Source organism: Corvus hawaiiensis, chromosome 12 (assembly GCF_020740725.1).
Source record: "Corvus hawaiiensis isolate bCorHaw1 chromosome 12, bCorHaw1.pri.cur, whole genome shotgun sequence".
NCBI classification, from domain to species: domain Eukaryota; kingdom Metazoa; phylum Chordata; class Aves; order Passeriformes; family Corvidae; genus Corvus; species Corvus hawaiiensis.
This window is the reverse complement of record NC_063224.1, coordinates 11079804-11099610: the sequence shown is the minus strand read 5'-3', so window position 1 is coordinate 11099610 and position 19807 is coordinate 11079804. Positions and strand designations below refer to the sequence as shown.

Sequence of the window (19807 nt, the reverse complement as noted above, 5' to 3'; positions counted from 1 at the left end):
AAATAAAAATGTAATAATTCAGAATCTAGCACTCACTCCATTTTTTGTCATAACTTGTGGATGTTTAATTTTTTTTTATTATTATTATTACTCTTACCTTTAGAGATTCCAGTTTGCATTTTGAGCGCTACAAAGAGCGGAGATCTAGTTTGGCGATTTTGGTACAAGTTTGCATCTATAAATATTTTAAGAGAAGCTTGTATGTTACTTAGAGTGGTAGGGCTTCAGTATAAATTAGATGAGTCAAAGCAATGCCTCACATGTTAAATTATTTCATTCGAATCAGTAAAATTGTATGAGTATTTATTTTGAACTACAGTTCATTTCAGTGTCTGTGAGATAGTATTATCTACTTCTGGCTTTGAAGCCCATCATTTTTTCCTCTCCTCTCTCCTCTACCCTAATTTATTCATAATAGTTGATTATGTTAATTTTGAGATGCTAAGAAAAGTACGGGGTACTCTTTTGAGTTATTTTGAATGCATAAAATTTTTTGTTGTGTAATTCTTCAGTGCTTATTAGAACTGCACATAATTGTTGATGATGAGAATTCAGACTGCTGGCTGAGTGAGCATGTGCAGGTTGTACTCAGCGTGATTCAGTACTGCAAAATCTAAGCTGTCCAGAGTGCAGATTAGCCAAGTGAGTCTTGTTGTGCATCTTAGCTCAACTGATTTCAGCAATAGTAGATAATCACTGAAGCATACACTGCTGTGCAGTCCTTCAGAACTTAAGTGTTCAGCGTAACTACTGTTTGCATGTGACCAAAATGGAAAAAGGGAGGTGTATACAAAGGAGTGAATTATAACAAAGAACACTTTCTGCTTCAGTTCTTGTTCCAAAAACATATGTTCAGCCATGCAGGCAACAGTTGGGGTAAAGACACACTGTAGGTTTGGAAACAAAAGGCGTGTTCTTTTCTTGCATTCACAATGTTTTCAAACATATTCACTTGTTAGGGACTAGCCTGTCAGCTGGATCTTCTTGCAAGTGTGATTTCTTTTTCCTGACTTCTTTCAAAAGCTTTTTCCCCACAATGTTTTACACTTCATATAATCCACTATGCATGCTAGGCCTGCCTTGGTCTTTGTGCTATTGATGATTCAGAGGTGGAGGGGCCATGCTCTGGGAGAATGTGGCTGAAGGGTAACCTTTTAGTCACCCATACATCTGAAGATGCTAAGCCACTCTTATTCCAAATATCCTAAGTGGTGTGGTTGCTCTTTCATGATGAAGTGGGTTATACTTCACCTTTAGAACATTGCCAAACTGATTAGTGCAGCAAAAATATTTTGTAAGTGTTGATCTTTTTACATTTTTTACTTTATAACTACATATTGAAAATCTTACAGAGACTTGTCATAACTGCCTTAAATCATCCAGTAAAAAGGATTTTTTTTTCTCAATTGGAAATTCATCCAGTTGTGGCATGCCAGAGTAACCAAAAATTACTTGGTCATTACTTCTGTTTGGATTCCTTTTTCCTAAATACATGGTTCAAGACCTGGATATAAATATGCTTATATAGGCATAAAGGTAATGGTTATTTCCAAATAAGCTCAACCTGGTTTAATTTATGGCCTTTAAACTCATATAGCTAGAAAATGTACTACGTTAGCTCCACAGGTACAGATAAATGGAACAACTTTCTAGTGCAGACAAGACCTACAGTTTCTTTGGAAATGTCTAAGTGATCTACTCGCTGTAGGTTTTTCTAGGTCAAACTACCCATCTATCAAGTCAGGTATTCATCCTTTGTTGTCAGCAGTGAATACCTCAAAGCAAGGCAGGGCTGCCTACATTTTAATGCATGTAGACTTGTATATAGAGCTTAAGCATATGTCTAACTTTAAGCATTCTGCTCTATAATTGGGTTATGTACATGTTTAGTTTTGGTGTGCACCATTGAATATAATGGTAGGGGAGAATGTATAATCTTTGTGGCAATGGTTTCACACCAGCAGCTTGCGTTTCCATTCCTTTTATGCTATAAAAATGATACGTCTTTCATAAAACTCTCTATTCTTTATATTTTATTTAAAAACAGACATAATGTTTGACTTAAAAAACCTGATTTTATGTTGGAAGTTCTCAATCAATAACCAGAACAGTTAAGGAGTTTTATGTTGGCTTGCAGATTATTCATATGTTTTGTTGGAGTATTAACAATGTTACCTGAATTCTCAGTAGCCTGGGAAATTACCACTGATGAATGTCTAATGATTAGAATAGCCCATATAAGGCCCTTCAGTCCATGAGGATCATTTACTCAACTAGAAAATCCTCAGACAAGAAAATTCCATGTAAATATTTTCTAATGGAAGGTGCCAGCAAATGCATCCTTGCCAATGTATGTCAAAACTGCCAGAAGATCTGTGAGGATGGGGATTAACTTTTTAGCACTGTCATCTTAAGAGCTTTGACAGGGAAACATTATTTAAATGTTTTTTCTTTGACTGCATATGACTGAAAAGATGTTAACGGTAGATAAAACTAATATAAAGTAGTTAATGATACTGATATATATTCCAAGTCTGCACCTTTTTCTTTTCTTGAGGTCTGTGTCAGAAATCCTTGAGAATACTACAACTTTAAAATAAATTGTCCTTCCTTCTCAAATGAAATTTGATGATTTGTCTCCAGTCTGATAAAAGAAAGCACATGCTAGTATATTGCTTCTTTTGAGGAATTTTTGTTTTGTTTTATAGGCTCCTTAGAAGTAAATTATGTTTTAGATGTTGCAGTGACTTCTCTGACTCTCAGAAAGAAAATAGTTAATAATAATTTCTTTCCTTTCAGTTCCCATGAGCCTACCTTCATTGCACAGTTTGCATATAACAGCTAGTAAGAGTAGAATGTACTGAACCTTAAACAAATCTATTAGGATCACCATGGCAAGAAACTGGGAAAATGGCAGGAAAAACGAACAATGATTTTGTAAACCCTCCAAAGGTCAGAAAAAGGCTTTCAGTAAGTATGCAGAGGCTAGAAATCAAATCCCATTTCCTATCATAAGAAACCAGTTGTTTTAGCAGCAGTGGTTAATGTACTGTATGTGAAAGATTTAAGACTAGTTGGAAAGCTTTGCTTCTGTTTTATTAGGCTGCTATTGAAAAGCCAACAGCATAACTTCAACTAGGTGCTTTGAGATTTCTTAATGGGCTGTCAAGGGCAAGACACCAGGTCTGTGCTATACTAGCTCTTTCCTGTACATTAAAACAACAGGGGCCAAATGATCATATACAGAAGTATGAATTACTTGATGCTTTCTCTGTTCCATATGGTCAGCCATGTCTTTGGCAATTAATCATGTACAGAATCAGTTGAGTGCTCTCTGAAGCATTGAAGTCAACATTTAGTTGTACCTGTGCCAGTGGGGGCAGTGGGGGTTACGAGCGTAAAATAGCAGGATGAAGAGCTGCTGGCGCCGAAGCCAGAGCAGCTGGCTTCTATAAACAACACTTTTTTCCTCTTTACCTTTTTTTTTTTTTAACTTTCTTTGACAAACATGACTCATTTTTCAATATCATCCAAAACATGAGGGTTGCTGAGTGAAACTGTGATATCTGGCATAGTGGATTAATAAACAAAAGGCAGAGAATTGGGTTTAATGTGCCCAAATTACCGGGTGATAACTTAAACCATACTGGCTGTTTCTATTGTATCAGTGAAAATGGGCACATTTACTTGTGTTTTAAGTGGAAATTTTAAAAGTAAAGAAGAAATGAGCAGGGTTTTGTAATCAACTGCTGGCTTTTTTATCATGGAGGAGTTACAACATGTTAAATTAACATGGCTTAATAGATTTCAGGTTCTTTTTCCCTCTCCTCTAAAAGGGGCTATGTTCTAGTTTCATAGAATTTCATCAGGATACTTCTAGCACTAAAAGCAAATGACAAAAATAACAGGGAAAATACAGGACAGCATTTTAGCCCTACTTAGAGATTTTACTCATAATGTTTTTCCTTTCTGTATTAGTTATTGATTTTTTAGAGATGACTGCTATGTTAAAGTAGAAGTAGTTCGTAAAGATTCAGAAGCTTATCCTATTAAAACTGGTGGTGAGTAAATTAAATCTTAACTTAGACTGAAAAATCTGATTTGTTGACCCAATAAAGTAGGACCAAGAGGCAAACTGTCCCAAGTGCCACTTTAGTTCAGGCTGAAGGCTAATTTGTTTGACAGAACACTAGGCTTCATGTCTCCAGTTATACAGTGTTTCTAACCTTATGTCTGACTCCTCATGAGGTCTGTATTGAAGGAAGGAAAAAATCTAGCTTTATAAGATTCAAAATGTACCAGTGTGGGCTTTGGAGTGTTTAGATGTTGCTTTTTCTTGCTTGTTTGTAAGCACATTGTGATATTCACCCAGGACACACAGTTCAGCAGGGTAGTGGCCTATGGATGTTAAAACAGACTTTCTTCTGCTGCGTATCTAAGGAAAAAATAATGTTATCCTGTTACAATAGCTAGATTACCTTTGTTAGGTATCTAATTTTGTGTGTGTATCCTGGGTGAATAGAAAGACTTGGTTATAACAGTTTCTATTCAGTCCTGTGTCTCTGATATATTTTGTTGATGGTAATTAGAGAAATAGGGTGTTGCTCTCTTGAAATCTAATCTTAGAACCTTCCTTTCTTACATAATGAGAGAAGATGCTCTTATGGCTGCTGCCTGATACGCCTAAATTTAGTTCTGCTGCTGTACCAGGAGGAAGGCAAAGAGTACAGTTTCCTAAATACTATTTTTAATGTAAAAGGCTGGATTTTCTCCTGGTATGTATATACACACACACACATACTTTGGGCTTTTTGAGAAGAGAGTTGTGTGTTTGTTTTTAAGACTTGGTGCCATTTGCGATTTACAAGGAAAGTCCTAAATACACAAATAGATCTGTAAGGATTGGGTAAGATTTACTGAAAATACGAGCAATGCTGCTTATTAAAGAGGTATGCTGGCCAATGAGACAGGGAGTTGCTTCCCAGAAGAGATAAGCAATTTGTGTAATCTCGTTGCTTAGGTTGTCCAGGATATGTTTTTGCCAGCTCAGGAAGCAGAAGAAAGAAAGTTTCACCAGTTTGTAAACACTACCACTCTCAAGAATCTCTGTGAACACAAGGATGAGATAAGAGGGGCTGTAGGGCTGGTTGCACTGTTTATTTATTCTACTGTTCTGCAGTTCCAAGTGTGCTGAAAAACACCAAGTCAGTGCTGAGTCCAGTTCAGAATTGTGAAGGCTTCACTCAACATTGGGCAAAGGGGGCCTCTGCAGGCAATTATCTGTCATTAAAAGAATTGAGACACAAGATCAGATTTTCTTTGATGGGATGTGCAACTATAGTGATGTTCAAAAGAAGGTCATTCCTGCTCTTTAGAGCAGGGGTGGTATCAGCTGGGTTTCTGATGGATTTTTATCAGTGTTGATGTGAGGAAATGGCTTTCCCAGCTGATAACATCTTTGGCCGAGTGCCTTGAACCCTTGACCTTTATCAGTCAAGGTATATGTTGAATCTCCTTGTTAAAAATAAATCCCAAAACAAGTTACATGGAAAAGAAAACTTTCAAAGGAACATGTTTTATAATATTATTTTACCCAGAATGCTGCTTTATTTGTTACAATTCAAGATTTTTATTGCGATTATAAGAATAGCAAGTTATTAAGAAATGCCTCTATAAAAGCTACACATCAAGCCCTGCACTGGCATTCCAGGTGACCTTACTGCCCTTTCAGCACTCTTAGAAAACAAGTAAATCAGTTAAATTGCTATGTATTGTTGTTAATAATACTATTTCACCCTCCAGGTAGCTGTGACTGTACTCACAGGGCTCAATAAAGAAGCGTTTATGATGTCAGTGTCAAACTATGTGTTTGACTTGAGCCATGTACATCACCACATAAATGAAAGGTGTTGACAGAAGGCTGGAGCAATATAATTGTTCTCTCAGTAAAAAATAAATTATGTTCAGTTTCCAGAATTCTGATGTTTCTGTAGATGGAGGGAACTTTACTTAATGATACTCAGGACCAAACTTGCAATTTGACCAGGTCAACAGAATTCATACCATATCACATACAATGTGATTGTGAATACTTGGAGAAGTGATCACCCATCTCGGACTGATAATAATCTATTAACATCACCTTTTCATCAGATTTTGACTGAAAATTCTTTAGCAACTACCAGTTCTCCATGCTCTGCACTTTGTGAATCATTTATTTACAGGATCCTGATGTTTGTTGCACCAAATAACTATACTTTTAGCTTTGCAAGGCATGGCATCATTAAACTTGGGACTTTCCTGAAGTCTTGGAGAGAAGCGGACATCTCACCATCACCAGGGGATTTTCCTCTCCCTTTGTGATTAAAATGGCTATCCAAAGATTCTGAAAGGGAAATATTGGTGGACTGTAGCCTAGCTGTATGGATACAGTCTTATCATCCTATAATGCAGAGGTAGACTCTGGTTGTAGTGCTCTGTGATGTCTTGTACATGATGAATATAAAAGTTAAAGCCCTAGTAGGTATATTTATTGTGAATGACAAGGAGTGTTAATTTGCACCATTAAAGAATGTACATCATCTCATGTGAGTGAGTTCCCACTTGCTGTAGTCCTCTATCAAATCCTGCTTTAAATTGTGCAGCTGCTGGAAGCGAGGCTCTAAGGTCAGAATTGTTGAAGTTGGCGGATATTAGAGCTTGTGGAAAAGATGTTGTAGGTCAGTGCAAGGGAAACCCATGTCAGTGAATCCTTATCTGAAAATGCTCTCTGGCTTTTTGTTTGCTTTGTAGCAGGGTCAAGAATGTGATCTGTATAGACAGAGTTTTGAACATTTTGAGTTTTTACAAGAAAATGTTCTTGATGTTTAAGTCCCATATGATGGGGTAATGCCTTTTGGTAGATATAGCTGGGAGGTGGAGAGAAAGATGCTTTTTGTTCTTTGTCATGTGATGTTGGTGCAATAAATTTATTTTCTGGCTCTGTGAACCCTGTCATGCTTCTCTCTTGGAACAACCATGGCAGTAGCAGTGCTACTCCTACTTTACATAGTTTAAGAAGTGTATAATCTGCATGTTATTGTTGTGGAAAAAAAACCCTATCAGAACGAGGATAGATCTGTCTATTTTCCAAACTGAAGATAATAACAATCATTTCTCTCCCCGAATTCCCAGAGGAATTTTAGTTGGGCAGGACAGAATGTAATGTGTATGTGATGTTGAGGAGGAGGCAATATGCCATGTGTTTTGTCATGTTGTTCCAATAAGGGGGGTTATGCTGGGAATTGGAATTGCAGCTCTTGGTTATGTTTGAGTTGTGTTTTCAAACTCACATGCACAACTTCCCAGGTGAGAAACTTTTTTTTGCCTCCTTTTCTGTGAAAACAGGTTTGTGTAAGAATTCAGTCTTCTGAATTCTGTTCTGTCATCCTTCCCAAAAGCATTTAGATGCTTTGATACATTTTTAGAACATGTGAGTAAAGGTTAGAATATCAAAAATAATTCAGTGTATGTTGGAGGCTGGTTGAGGTGAAAAAGGCAATATAATGCCTTCACTGAAGAGACTCTCAGTCTCTGCCATGGTGGCCCTGCTGCACATTGAGGAGCACATGGGCATTGGTGGATGTAAGACTGGTTGGTAGCTGAGCATCAACCATTTCCTTCCCAACTTGGTAGACGTGGAGAAGCGCAGGGAAAGAAGAGGAGAAAATGGTGCATGAGTTAGTAGGCAAAGATGGAGGGAGGGATCTGGAGTCAGCTTGGTGCAAGCATGAAGGATGGTAAGAGCATCTCCAGTTCTCTTACATCAGCTGTCAGCACAACGTTTGGTAAGGCCAGTAACATTTGATCTGCAGAGACTGAGCGTCATCCACCTTCAGATTACTTAAACCCATTGCATGTATATATATATGTGTATATATATTTTCTAATTTATTCCATATATTAAAAGACTTTATTAGTTGTTTATTTGAAGTATTTAATGATAAAGAGAACATGGGGACATCAGCAAAAATTCCATTCAGAAGGTACAATACAAACAGTTTTCTTCAATAGCTTTACCAAGGACCAAAGGGGAGAGTGAAATCCCCCAAACAAATGCTACATTGAGGAAAATACTTCTGATATTATTTGATACAAGATAATATTTAGAAAATAACTATGCCTCAAGAAAATGTGGGCTAGAATACACAATGTCTTGTTGTGATACTTAAGGCAATGAGATTTTTAGGTTTACCTTATGTGCCATGTATATTGATTAAATACCAAATATATGGTGGCCATTTCTAACCATCATTTACTGTATTGATTTGTCAGCAGTGGAACTGTAATAAAAAAAGTTATTGATTTACTGTCCTTATTTGCTTATGGGCTTTTTATTAATTTTACACATTGTTTTCTATTTCTAGATTATAATTTTTATGTGTTTCCTCCCTTTAAGACAAGTCTGGTCCTCTCTGAAGTTAGAAAAGAGCAACAAATTGAGGAACAAAGGAATGAGACCATCAGCTGCTTCCTGCTACTTCTTAAGGAGAGACAAAAGCTACGTAAAGAATGGACAGCAAGGTGAGAAATACTCCTATAAATCCCTTGAGTGGAGAAAAACGATGTTTTAAAAAAAAATTCTAAATTTTCACTGTTCAAATAGGAATTCCTTGAATGGGATGGGATAGTCCATGTTTCTGTGGGGTAAGCTGCTCCCTTACTGTGCTCATACAGTGCACAGCTTGGTAGGCAGCACTCAGATCTGAGGAGTGGTGCCACCGAAAGTGCCTTCAGGTTTTCCACATACTGCTGCCAATATGAGCAATGCTCTTGGCTGGAATGTTCTGCTAAAACTACACTTCTTCACCTCTTGGCTGCTTTCTTCATGCTCCTCCCATTTCCTTGTGGTGTCCTGCTGGTGTTAGCTGGGTCGTGTTGGGTGATACGGGTGTGTGTGTAGTGCTGGAATTCATACTGTGTGACTGTTTTACTATACGGAGTTCTTAAAGAGAACCCACTGCCACAGATCAGGAGGTGCTGTTAACAGTGTTAAAAAGCAGTTTATGTTTCTGTTTGGAAAGGTTTATGTTGCTGGTGTGTAATCAGCTGAATGCATTTCAGAAGCACCAGATACACCATACTTTTAGTTTGTTTAGAAACAGGTGAATGAAAGAGAATTTCCACCATGTTCTACCTTATGTTCTTCTCTTTAGCTGCTGAATGAGTTGATGTCACCTTTTTTCACACCTATGTCTAAAAGCTATAGGTTTATACTAATTTTATAATCTGTTACTATTTTATTTGATATTTACATACAATATCTAGCAGTCTGTGAAATTTTTCTGCCAAATATATATATTTAAAACCAGGAGATGTTCCTTACTTACAATTAAATATAGTTTTTAGTCAAAAGTATTTTTAAATCAGATTTTTGTATGCAAATTTAGCATTTAACTGGCATGATTTTTTTATCTGCACTAAATATTACGGTTAAGGGAAATCTCTTGTATTTTGCTGGTGTAGTTCCTGAAGATTCTATGAGATTGCTTTTAAAATGTTATCTCTAGATTTTGTGTCTGACACTTGAGTATCTTTCCTGCTCCAAATAATTATAGTAAATGAAACATTTTAGAAATTTTAGATAAAAATTGAACATAATTACATGTAATTATTTTTAAAATTACAGGTTGTGTTTTATAAGTTTGTGTCCTTGTCAGTATGGAATGTTTGTTTGTATGCTACTCATTTAAGATTTCTGAGTAAGCTGGCTCTAAAATATTTTCCGTATTATCATATAGGGTTTACATTTTTCTTCTTGAGCAATTTAAGGGATATTTATGGGTTTTTTGTTGGGTTGGGTTTTTTGGGGTTTTTTTTGGTTTTTTTTTTTTTGATTGGTTGGGTTTTGTTGTTTTTTTTTCAGGGGGGTTGTTTATTTGGTTTTTTGCCTTCCATCACCGTACATACTAAATAATGCAGATGTTTTAGCTATGTTGGAAACAGAGGAAATCACTTAAAGCTTTTCTGTGGGGCATGTGCATCTTCGTTGTGAAACAGAATAGAAAGTTCCTAATGAGTGGGATACGTTTTTAGAGTTCATTTTGTTTAACAGTGATTTCCTAATATACAAAGTCATCAGATATCGTGGCAGTTGTGATTAATTTAGAAGTACTGTGGGTTTCAGTGCTCCTGGCCCCACTCACTGCTCACAGGGAGCTCTGGGGCTGGAGCCAGGGCTGCAGTTAGAGACGTAGCCCAGCCTCTGACACAGCAAAGCTGCAGCTCTTGGGGGGTGGGAGAGGCACAAGCAGATGAAGTGCAGGCCTTCTTAAAACTAAACACCTGAAAGAAAATTTCAAGAGCATTGTGCCTTGAAAGTTCTGAAAGAAAGTGTCCTTTGAGTATTAAATATCCATAATCCTTTTTCTTTCCATTTGATGTTTCCCATCCCAGTGACCTATCTGGGAGTCTCATCCATATGATCTGCATAAAGAGACTGTTACCGTACACCTCACTTGGCTCCATCAAAGCCTCAGCTCCGTGTCTGGAATGAAACACTGGCTGTGGCAGCCATGGAGCACATGGTGCTGAAAGTTATAAAACGTCCGCCGTGGTACGAGCAGGGCTGCCCATGTTTTAGAGATCAGTCTGTTGTGTACTTTGGAATTACATGAGAAAAATGTGCTTGGACAGGAAATAATTAGCACTTGTCAAAGGGCAGGCAATAGGTTACAGTACTTTACTTTCAACAGGCTATCAGGGGATCAGCTAGATTAGATAATAGAATTTTTTTCCTGTGGAAGTTAAATACAGATGACTCTAATTACCTTACATTGTGCATTAGAGAGCAGATTATGAACAGTACAACTTCAAGAAATTTAGGTCAATGAAGGGAGGGCAGCTGGCAGAAAACTTCACTCTGCACTTGGTCTTTGTAGAGTTATGTAGTCATTCTGTTCTTTCTTGTGTTTTATTTGTGTCATTAACACCTGAAATTAAAAAAAAAAGTACATGTTGGGAACTGGTGATATAAACTGCTTAAACTTTTGGAAATTTAGCCTTTCCCAGAGGCATATGAACTGTTCTGGTTTGTACCTACTCCATTAAAGCATATTCTTGTGTTTTTTGCTGAGAGTTGTACCAGTGTTTCTGCATATTAACAGACTGAAATGACTCTTTAAGATTTTATTTCAGCTCCACAGCCCGAAACACATGGCAGTGTGCTTAGTGTTGTACTCACCATTTCATAGACTTGTGATGCAAAGATGTCATCGGTATCTTAAGTATCTGAGCAGGTCTTCCAGGGATTCAAGTTGTTCTCTGAGTGGTAGTGATCCAAAATACTTCAGGTAGGACTCAGTGAATGTCCTCTGAGTGTTAACAGAAATGGTCCAGAGTTTCCAAAGCCCCAGCTTTGTTTATACTGCATGATAGTGCCTGATGGACAGGTTGTTATAGCTGTTAAAGAGCTGCTCTAGCCCTTTGAACTGACCCCTTCTTGACCTCTGCTTACAGAAGGTCACTGTTCAGCTTATAAAGTTTGGGGAACCTCAGATTCTACTGTAACAGAGGGTGAAGGGAACAGCTGTGAATTTCGGACTAACCATGCAAACCTGGATAGACTTTTTAGGGTCACTGTATGATAATGAAAATTGTTACCAAATTATATGGAAATTTAACAGCAATAGTGGGAAAGAGAGGGTGGAGTCTAATGCATTGGGTTTGATAAATGAAGTGTGAAGTTACCCATCTGGCTCTAGACAGCCCTCTTTTTCTCTACGAAAGGGAAACATTTAAAAATAACCATGGTACATCTAGAATCAATGACCCATACAGAGAGCTGGAATAGATCAAGATTTAATGGTGACTGTGGAAGAAATTATCATTTGAAAAGTGAGACAAAGGATGAGAAAGTACAGTTCAATATCTGCACCTGATTCATTTTTTAAAAAGACCTTAATATTTTCCCTGTTGATGATGTTATTGACATTTTTTATTTTGCTTTTTAACTGGAACCAGCAAAGTTGTTATATCACAAAGAAACAGGGGGAAAAAAAAGTGCTTGAATTTCAAGAGAGAATGTTGCACTCTTCCTGATCAGTAAGTGCCTGAGAGAACTGGGCTATAGTGAAATAAAACTGTAGCTCTTATTTCTCCTAATAGAACTTGTATCATGTTATAATAGCATTGTCTTTAATGTTTGCATGACATACTGCACTTAATTGCTAGTAGGGTTTTGTTGTATTTTTCATAGAGATACATTAAGTACCAAACTAATTTGTCATCAATAAATCAACAAGAGATTAATTTAAAGGGTAGTGTTTAACTGCATTGAAAATATTAACTGCTAGGGAAAAATATGGTTAGTTAAACCATTACTAAAGTATGGGGTTTTTAATCGAAAAATTTTATTAGTACAAAATGGTTTTATTGTGACACAGACTCTGATGTCCATTTTGCTATTTCCCCTCAGTGAAATTGTATCATTTCTCTTAGGGGAAATCCAGCCAGATACTGGAAAATATAAAGTTTTGGGGAAAGACATGAAGTGGAAAGTTTGATAAAATTATTAATGATTGTTGAAGTTTCGTAGTTGTGGGACTTACCCAAATTCTGAAATCTTAACTTCTCTCTAAATCTTCTAATGACAAATTGACATTGTGAAAACAGAATAAACATTTAATAAATAATCTGTACCAAAGTAAACACAAAATTCTTCTGGTTCATGATATAAACAGCAGAAAAGTGTTAATTGATTATATCTTGTAAAAATCAATAACTTACAACCTTGCATCATTAGAAAAGCACAGTAAAAAATCTCTTTTTATGGGGTCGTTCTATAACCCGTAATATTTTGTAGACTAGGTCACTGTATTTCTAGAATGGTTATATTCTTGCATTTTTGCATGGCAGTGGAAGAAAGAACCTCTTACTTGTGGCAAATCATATTAGTTTCAGGTTTCAAGTCATATGTGAGCTATAATTCCTCAGCATTTTTTGCCTTTGTCAAACCTTCTCTTAGATCTCATAATTTTGACATAACAATTTAAAGGTATGTATTTTTTTTCTAGCTACAATGAGCACTAATACTACAGAGATAGTCTTAGCTCTCAACAGTGAAATCTGGATTTCTATGTTGATATTTATATAGGAGTATAAATTATAAATACCTAGTGAGAAAACTGAGTCCTAATCTATGATAACACTTCAATTCTATGAGAAAAACAAAGACTCTTATCATAGAATCCTAAAATAGCCTGCATGTTAAATAAGATAAAAACTGGAAGATTTTATAGATTTTATTTTCTGTTTTGAAGAAAAAGTTAATTTTTTCTTCTTTTGCCTAACGTACTTGTATCTTGGAATTTTAGATCATAATTAAGGAGGTTATTGAGGGAGATTTTACTCTTTTTAGCTTCAGTAGGAGAAAGTGGTGTTGATGTAAAGAAGGACCGTGTTTGCTCTGTAGCAGGGGAAATGTTGATGGGTTAAGAAGTTAACATGGGCTTTGAGAAAATCGGAGCTTTTTTTTCCTCCTGTCATAGGCTTTGTGTATTGTCAGGAACTCATGAATGCTATTTTTTAAAAGAAATGTAATAATACCAGTTGAAAGACTGGTTGAAAATACTGAATTTTTTTTAAATTCTCACAAACCTGACGAGATGGTAAGTATATGAAATAATGTGAACTCTTCAGAAACTACTGCAATAGGAGCTATACCAGTTCCCAAAATTTTACAGACACACTGCAGAGGTATCAAAGTTTGTCAGAGAGTGGGGGGAAGTATTTGGGTTGTTTAAAACTTGTGGTTGTTTTGTGTAACATGAGAATGACAGATTTGTTTTTTCCATGTTTTGGAATCCAGTATCCATGTTTCTGAAATTAGTAAGGATCTCAGTACATACAGCTGCGTGATCTCCAGTGTGTTTTTTGATAACAGTTGTCCTCTCTGGACAATGGGTCTCAGTAAGTTAGCAATGAGCATACACCAAAATTTTTATTCACCATTTTGGAAATCACAGGGAGAAAAACGAAAATTCCCTTTGGATTCTTTGACATTCATACTTTAGATGTTATGTGTGTGAATATTCCTTAAAAGAAGAAAATGAAACTGTTCAGCACCCAGTATGTAACCTAAAACAGGTTTTCAGAATGTAAATATACTTAGACAATGTGCAGAAGGTAAATTGTGGCTCAGTAATCCTGAGTACAGTATGTTAATCAAGAAGATGTTTTGAGTCAGACTGGAAACCAACCTTGCAGCTTTCAAATGAGTGGAGAAAACACTGCAACATCGATGAAGTCGTCAGGTCTCCTGCTGTAGCTATGCTTAGACATCAGCTGCCTTGATTGACCTTTGACTTTTCTCCAGTTGCTTATTGCCAGATTTCTTTTGCTGTTCATGACCCTTCCTGTTTTCTCCCTCTGTCTTTCACCTGTGTTCCTTGTATGGAGGAGTCTTTGAAGCAGCCAAGCTTGGCATCAATAGGTCCAAGTACTCTACAGAACAATGGAAATGCAGCTTGATTAAATGCTGCTGTTTAGCTGTTCCTTTGAAACTGTCTTGACCCTTTACCCTTGGAAAGACTATATGTTTACAAGCTCTGGCTACTTACAGAAAATCCTGCCTCTTACCTTGTGATGTCACTATATGCACAGTAAATATGGTGCAAAAAAATTACGTAGTGTAGCAACCTAAGCTAAATGGTATTGTAGGGCAATCTAAGAAAAGTTACAGAACTTCAGCTCTGGGTCTCTGTGTGTGGCTTTCCTTTGTGTCAGACTGTCATTAAGGCACTTTGTAGGGATTGTTTACACTGAATGTTTACTTTATCATTTTAGTTTAATTTTAATGGTTTACTTCTGAAAAACCATAGAGATGCATCATCCTATACCTGAATAACTACCAAATGAAATTTCTTTGACATTTTTCTTTTTTGATTTTTTCTTTCTTGATTTTTTCTTATTGTGCTAGATGAATTTTTCAAATAATTCAATGGCACTTCCAAAACTGGCAAATGACACAAATTTAGTCCTTATTTATAGTGCAATTAAAGCATCCAAAAAAAAAAGTGATAAAGAATTTTCCCACTCTATCAGAGATTATTCAATGATTTATGATTTTTATGTTTGATTTTACTTGGACAGGCTTTTAAATTCAGCATTGGTGACATTTCCTTATTTACGTAAGCTTTCATAATTGCAGCACAAGAAAGATAGATAGGGTTGTTTTTCCAGTGGCTTGACAATGATTTGTTCACTACCATGGGGAGACCTGAACGCTGGAAATGGAGATTATTGCATTTCCAGGCTGCAGGATACTGGAGATTGACTAGATCACAGAAGTGACAAATTTATAATCTGTGGAGACCAAGTGTTAGCCACATCATCAGACAGTTGAACCACAAAGTAGCATTAGCATCAGCTGTCATCCTTTCTGTAGGAGAGAATGGTGTCTACCAGAGGCAGGGGGAAAGGGGAACGGCTGGGAAGGTTCAGCGTGTTATGCTGTGCTCTATAGCTGCCCACGTTAGATAAAGACCTGATGTTATAGACTAGGGATAAGGTGTGAGGGGTCCAGTGAATGAAAAATTATCATAGATTTATTTTATTTTATCCACTGAGGTCTATTTCTTCTGCAGTATCAATCCATACTTTCCTTTGCCTTCAGCAAAATGTGCTAATGTCATGGTGTTTAACATCCATTACACTACTGGCAAACTTTTTGTGAGCTCAAACTTTGTCTAAAACTAGGCATTTAAAATTAAGAGTCTAAAGATAGAATTCTCTCTTCTGTAAAAAGATAGAAGCCTTATTCAAACTGGACTTTAGCTCTTGTAAAGCTGAATCAAATAAGTTTAATTTGGAGGTGTGTTAAATAATCTGTATACATTACCAATGATGATGAAGCAGAGGATAACTGAAAGGGTTTACCCAGCCAAATGGTGCTGATCATGTCATACCACGAGTGTAAGTGAGCACGTGCTTACGGAAGTTCCTGACTGAAGTCTTAAAGGCTGTCAGCCTTGTGTTATTAAAGTTTTTCCACATATATAGAACTTGATGGCTCCAGGGACTGGCAGTGAAATACAAAGCCTTTTGTTTTCAGGTCAGCAGTTTAAATATGGTTCAGGTAGGTAGTGCCAAAGATTATTCCCACTGGGTATCTGTGTTTGATGGCCTATGTAAAATGCATCGGTTCTCCAGCCCTGGTAGGCAGGTGTGTATATCACATAAAGCAACTGCTACAGCTGACACTAATTGGTACCGTTGCTGGCACTTCTGGAGCAGCCAAAAATTAAATGGATGTTGAAACTGAGCAAGATGCTGTCAATGCTCTGAGCAGTCCAGGCTACGGTGGTGAGGTGGTGATAAGCCAGTGAATGTCATGGATGGCTGTGGGCAAAAAGAGGCTCAGTCTAGTGCATTGCTCTACAGTTTGCTTGCATTAAAGTTATGGTAGCACATGCAGATAATCATGTGCTGGGAGAGGGGGTAAATTCCTGGGCAATCTTAACAGGATTGGCAAGAGGGGAGTGCAGTCCACGGAGAGGTCAAAGAATGGCTTGGAGATGTATCAGCTAATCTGAGAAACTAAGATGAACTGGAGAATAGGATTTGATTTACTTGGTACTGATGAGATCTTTTGGGCATTTGAAGAGTATGATTTGGCTACTAATATTTGTTCAATTTATTTTGTTTGAATTTTCAATACTTAATATATCACTGCTGTGTAATTATAAAATTATAAACTATGCTGATCTTTTAAAATAGCTAAAAAAGAGAAGTTGGCATTTCTTAAGCTTAAGAGGTTCTGTAAAAACAGAGAACCTGGGGACCTGTTACAGAGCATACGTTGTTTTCATATTATTTGTCTTTTTTTTGGTAAATGACAGCAGCCCCAAATGGGAACAGTGCTTAGAGCATATGTAATAGCAATAGGAAACACTATTATAACTTACTTGAGTAACTGAGAACTCTTTCAGAGGTATGAAATAGAGTACTCATATTTCCATACTGCTGTATTTGAGAGATCATCTACCCTGGGTTGGTGGTGGAGCAGATAGGAACTCATGGGAGGAAGTGTGTTAAAGTAACAATGGTGGACATCAGTGATATGATTAGAAACAGAGAGAAATAATTGGAACAAAAAGGTATCTTGAAAAGTATCAAAAAATTGAGAAACAAGTTCTCAAAAGGCAGGGTTTGTGGGAGAAGCCAAGAAAAGTCTATTGAGTGTTAAAGTGAGGGCAGTAATACTAGGAGAAAAGAGTATTCTGTTGGAAAATGAGAGTTCTGAGAATTCTAAGAGCTACCAATAAGAGGGTGTTCCACTTTTTCTGCAAGGTTAAGCTGAATGGATCCATCAGTTATGCCTGTGGATATGCTGGAGTTAGATTTAGCCCCAAATTATGCTGGAGGGTGTTTTTTTGTACAAGTTTGGACAATACTGTTAAAATTTTTGCCAGTTGTTTTTAGGCAAGTCAACATTTTCTCATTTTTATTTTCTCATATTTAATAATGTCAGCATTTGGTCTTCCTGAGATATGAAAAATATTTTCATCAGAATTATTTTTGACCACCTAGTTAATGTAGATTTGAGCAAGTGCACAGGGGAGGTGAAGTAATCCCAGTACCCACTCCAGTGTAGGTGACTTGCTGGCTGCGCAGCATGTTTGTTGTAAGGCTATGTAGTTTACTGCATAAAAGATCTAAGTATTTTATATTAGACCATCCTGAAAGCACTTTAGGTATTTGCCCTTTTTTTCCTACTTGGAGGTATGGATAATCCCCGAATCCAGGTGTGTATTATTAGGGACTGAGGGGGTGGTTGGAGGAAGGGAAAGGAAGGGAGGAGAAGGATTTGAGAGGTAAGAGGGTGCAATATTGGAGGAGGCTTCTGCCTGTTGTGCTTGCCTGTAGGTGACACTGTTGCCTATAAATGACATCATTTATCTGTACATTTTCACATATGTTGTCCAGGGACAAAAAAAGTTTCATTAAAATAATTTGAGAGATTCAAAAAAATATATTTCACTAATGATTCTTTAAGACTTGGCTAGAGAATGGAGTCTTAGATGCAGGTACATGAGTTCCATGTTCGCCTTCCCAAAGATGGCAGCAGTTTATAATATTATTTCTGATTAACTAGCTCACTAGCATTGCATCTTCAGTTCAGTATTCCCTTGAAAGATGAGATTCTAAAAAGACTGCTCTGCATGTTTCTAAAGACTAATGTAATTGATAATACATTGATGAAAAAAAAATCTTAATTTGCTGCTGAGTTACAGCAATATAAAGTTAAAATGTTTTTCTTTGCTCAAGTCATTTAAATTAATAATGTATGTCATTAAGTGAAATATCACTGAGGATTTTTTCTTCTTTGCCATTAAGTCTGGTGGCTGCAGCGAAAATGAAATATTCTATGAGGCTTGAGCAATCATCTATCTCTAAGCTACAGTGTGCCTGCTGCCAGATGTTCAGGTGCTGGTGCTGCTGCTTTGACATGTATATCTCTTCCAGGCAAAAAAAACAATATATACATCAGTCCAGGTGCAAGGTGGCCTTGCCAGCAAACCTGCCTCCTCCTAGCTGTGACACTCATCCACTCCCCGTCAGAGTGTGTACGTTGGAAGGGGATTGTAATTAACCCCTGGAAAGCATAGGTTTCACTAAAGTGATGTGCACAGTAATGATATTGTTAGCTTCCTTAATTTCCAGTTTCACCATCAATTATGCCATGTGTTTCATCCAGTTGGTGCTACCCTCCCAGTGTTAATTATAACCTACAAGACTGTTACAGTTAATTTTATGGCAAGCATATTGTCTCTTCAAGGCTCCACAGAAGCTCATAAATTATCTTGAAGGTAAAATGTAACTTGGGGAACTAGTTATGAAAATTCCATCCATCTCGCTTAGGAGGTGCAGCTGCTACTGTCAGCTGCCTCGCTGCTGCATTGTGAAGGAATTATGGTGGGTCAGGTTTAAAAGGCGAGGCCCAGGCTGTCACTGAGGAGAAAGGCTGTCCTGGCCCTGTCAGACAAGTACCTTCTGCCAGTCCCTTGTGGTTTCACTTTGCAGGCAGTAAAAGGCAGGCAGTGCAGGTGGATAGTCCCCAAGCTGTCTCTGTTCATTACTTTACAGAAACTTGTTTTAGGTAGGCAGGTACGGAGACCTTTTCACTGTTGTCATAATGTTAGGCATCATCTGCAAAGTGCAAGATAGATAACTCTATAAATAACTCGCTGTTCTGTTGGGCTGGGATGGTGGAGAAAAGATGATTAGTGCTGTAGAGGCACATGAAATAGCTCGCTGGTTTGTAAAATGACTGTTGGTTTAATTTTAGCAATAGCTCGGTCTGGAAGAGCACATCTGTTCGCCTTTATTTCGCATACACAATAAGAGGAGGTGCAATTTCACTGCTAAGTAATTTGTGTTGGAGTTTCACATTATATAAATTAGCATGGGTTTATATGGGCATTATTTATGATATCTGTGTGTGTATGTCCTGTTTTTGTTGCTGAAGGAATTGCAAACACTCATTTCCTAAAAAGAAATAAAAGTGGGGGGGAATAATAAAAACAAAGCCGCCCATTGCTCAGAACAATGAGATCAGCATTCAGTGCTATTTATATTTTAGTAGTACACTTTTATTATTACTATAATGCCTTATTCTGCTCTTTATAGCAATAATACAGGACTGCTGTAGAATATAATGCCTTATTCTGCTGTCTCTTCCTTTAATATCTCGTATTTCAATAGTTTTAAATGCTGTTAAGCTTTGGGTGTTCCTTTAAGAATAAAACCAAAGTGCAAATCAAATTTC

The 19807-nt window shown here is 37.1% G+C and overlaps 1 protein-coding gene across 6 annotated transcripts in view; it reads left to right on the top strand.

Annotated features, from left to right (window-relative positions):
• FTO (FTO alpha-ketoglutarate dependent dioxygenase) overlaps positions 1 to 19807 on the top strand; it is a 231319-nt gene that overhangs the window by 93857 nt on the left and 117655 nt on the right. For 3 of the 6 annotated variants that reach the window (XM_048316434.1, XM_048316432.1, XM_048316437.1), the window contains one exon: positions 8438 to 8562. In XM_048316434.1, the coding sequence (XP_048172391.1) occupies positions 8438 to 8562 (125 nt within the window). Of the gene's footprint in view, positions 1 to 8405; positions 8563 to 19807 lie in introns of those variants that run through there. The other 3 variants (XM_048316433.1, XM_048316435.1, XM_048316438.1) reach the window with 2 other exon arrangements.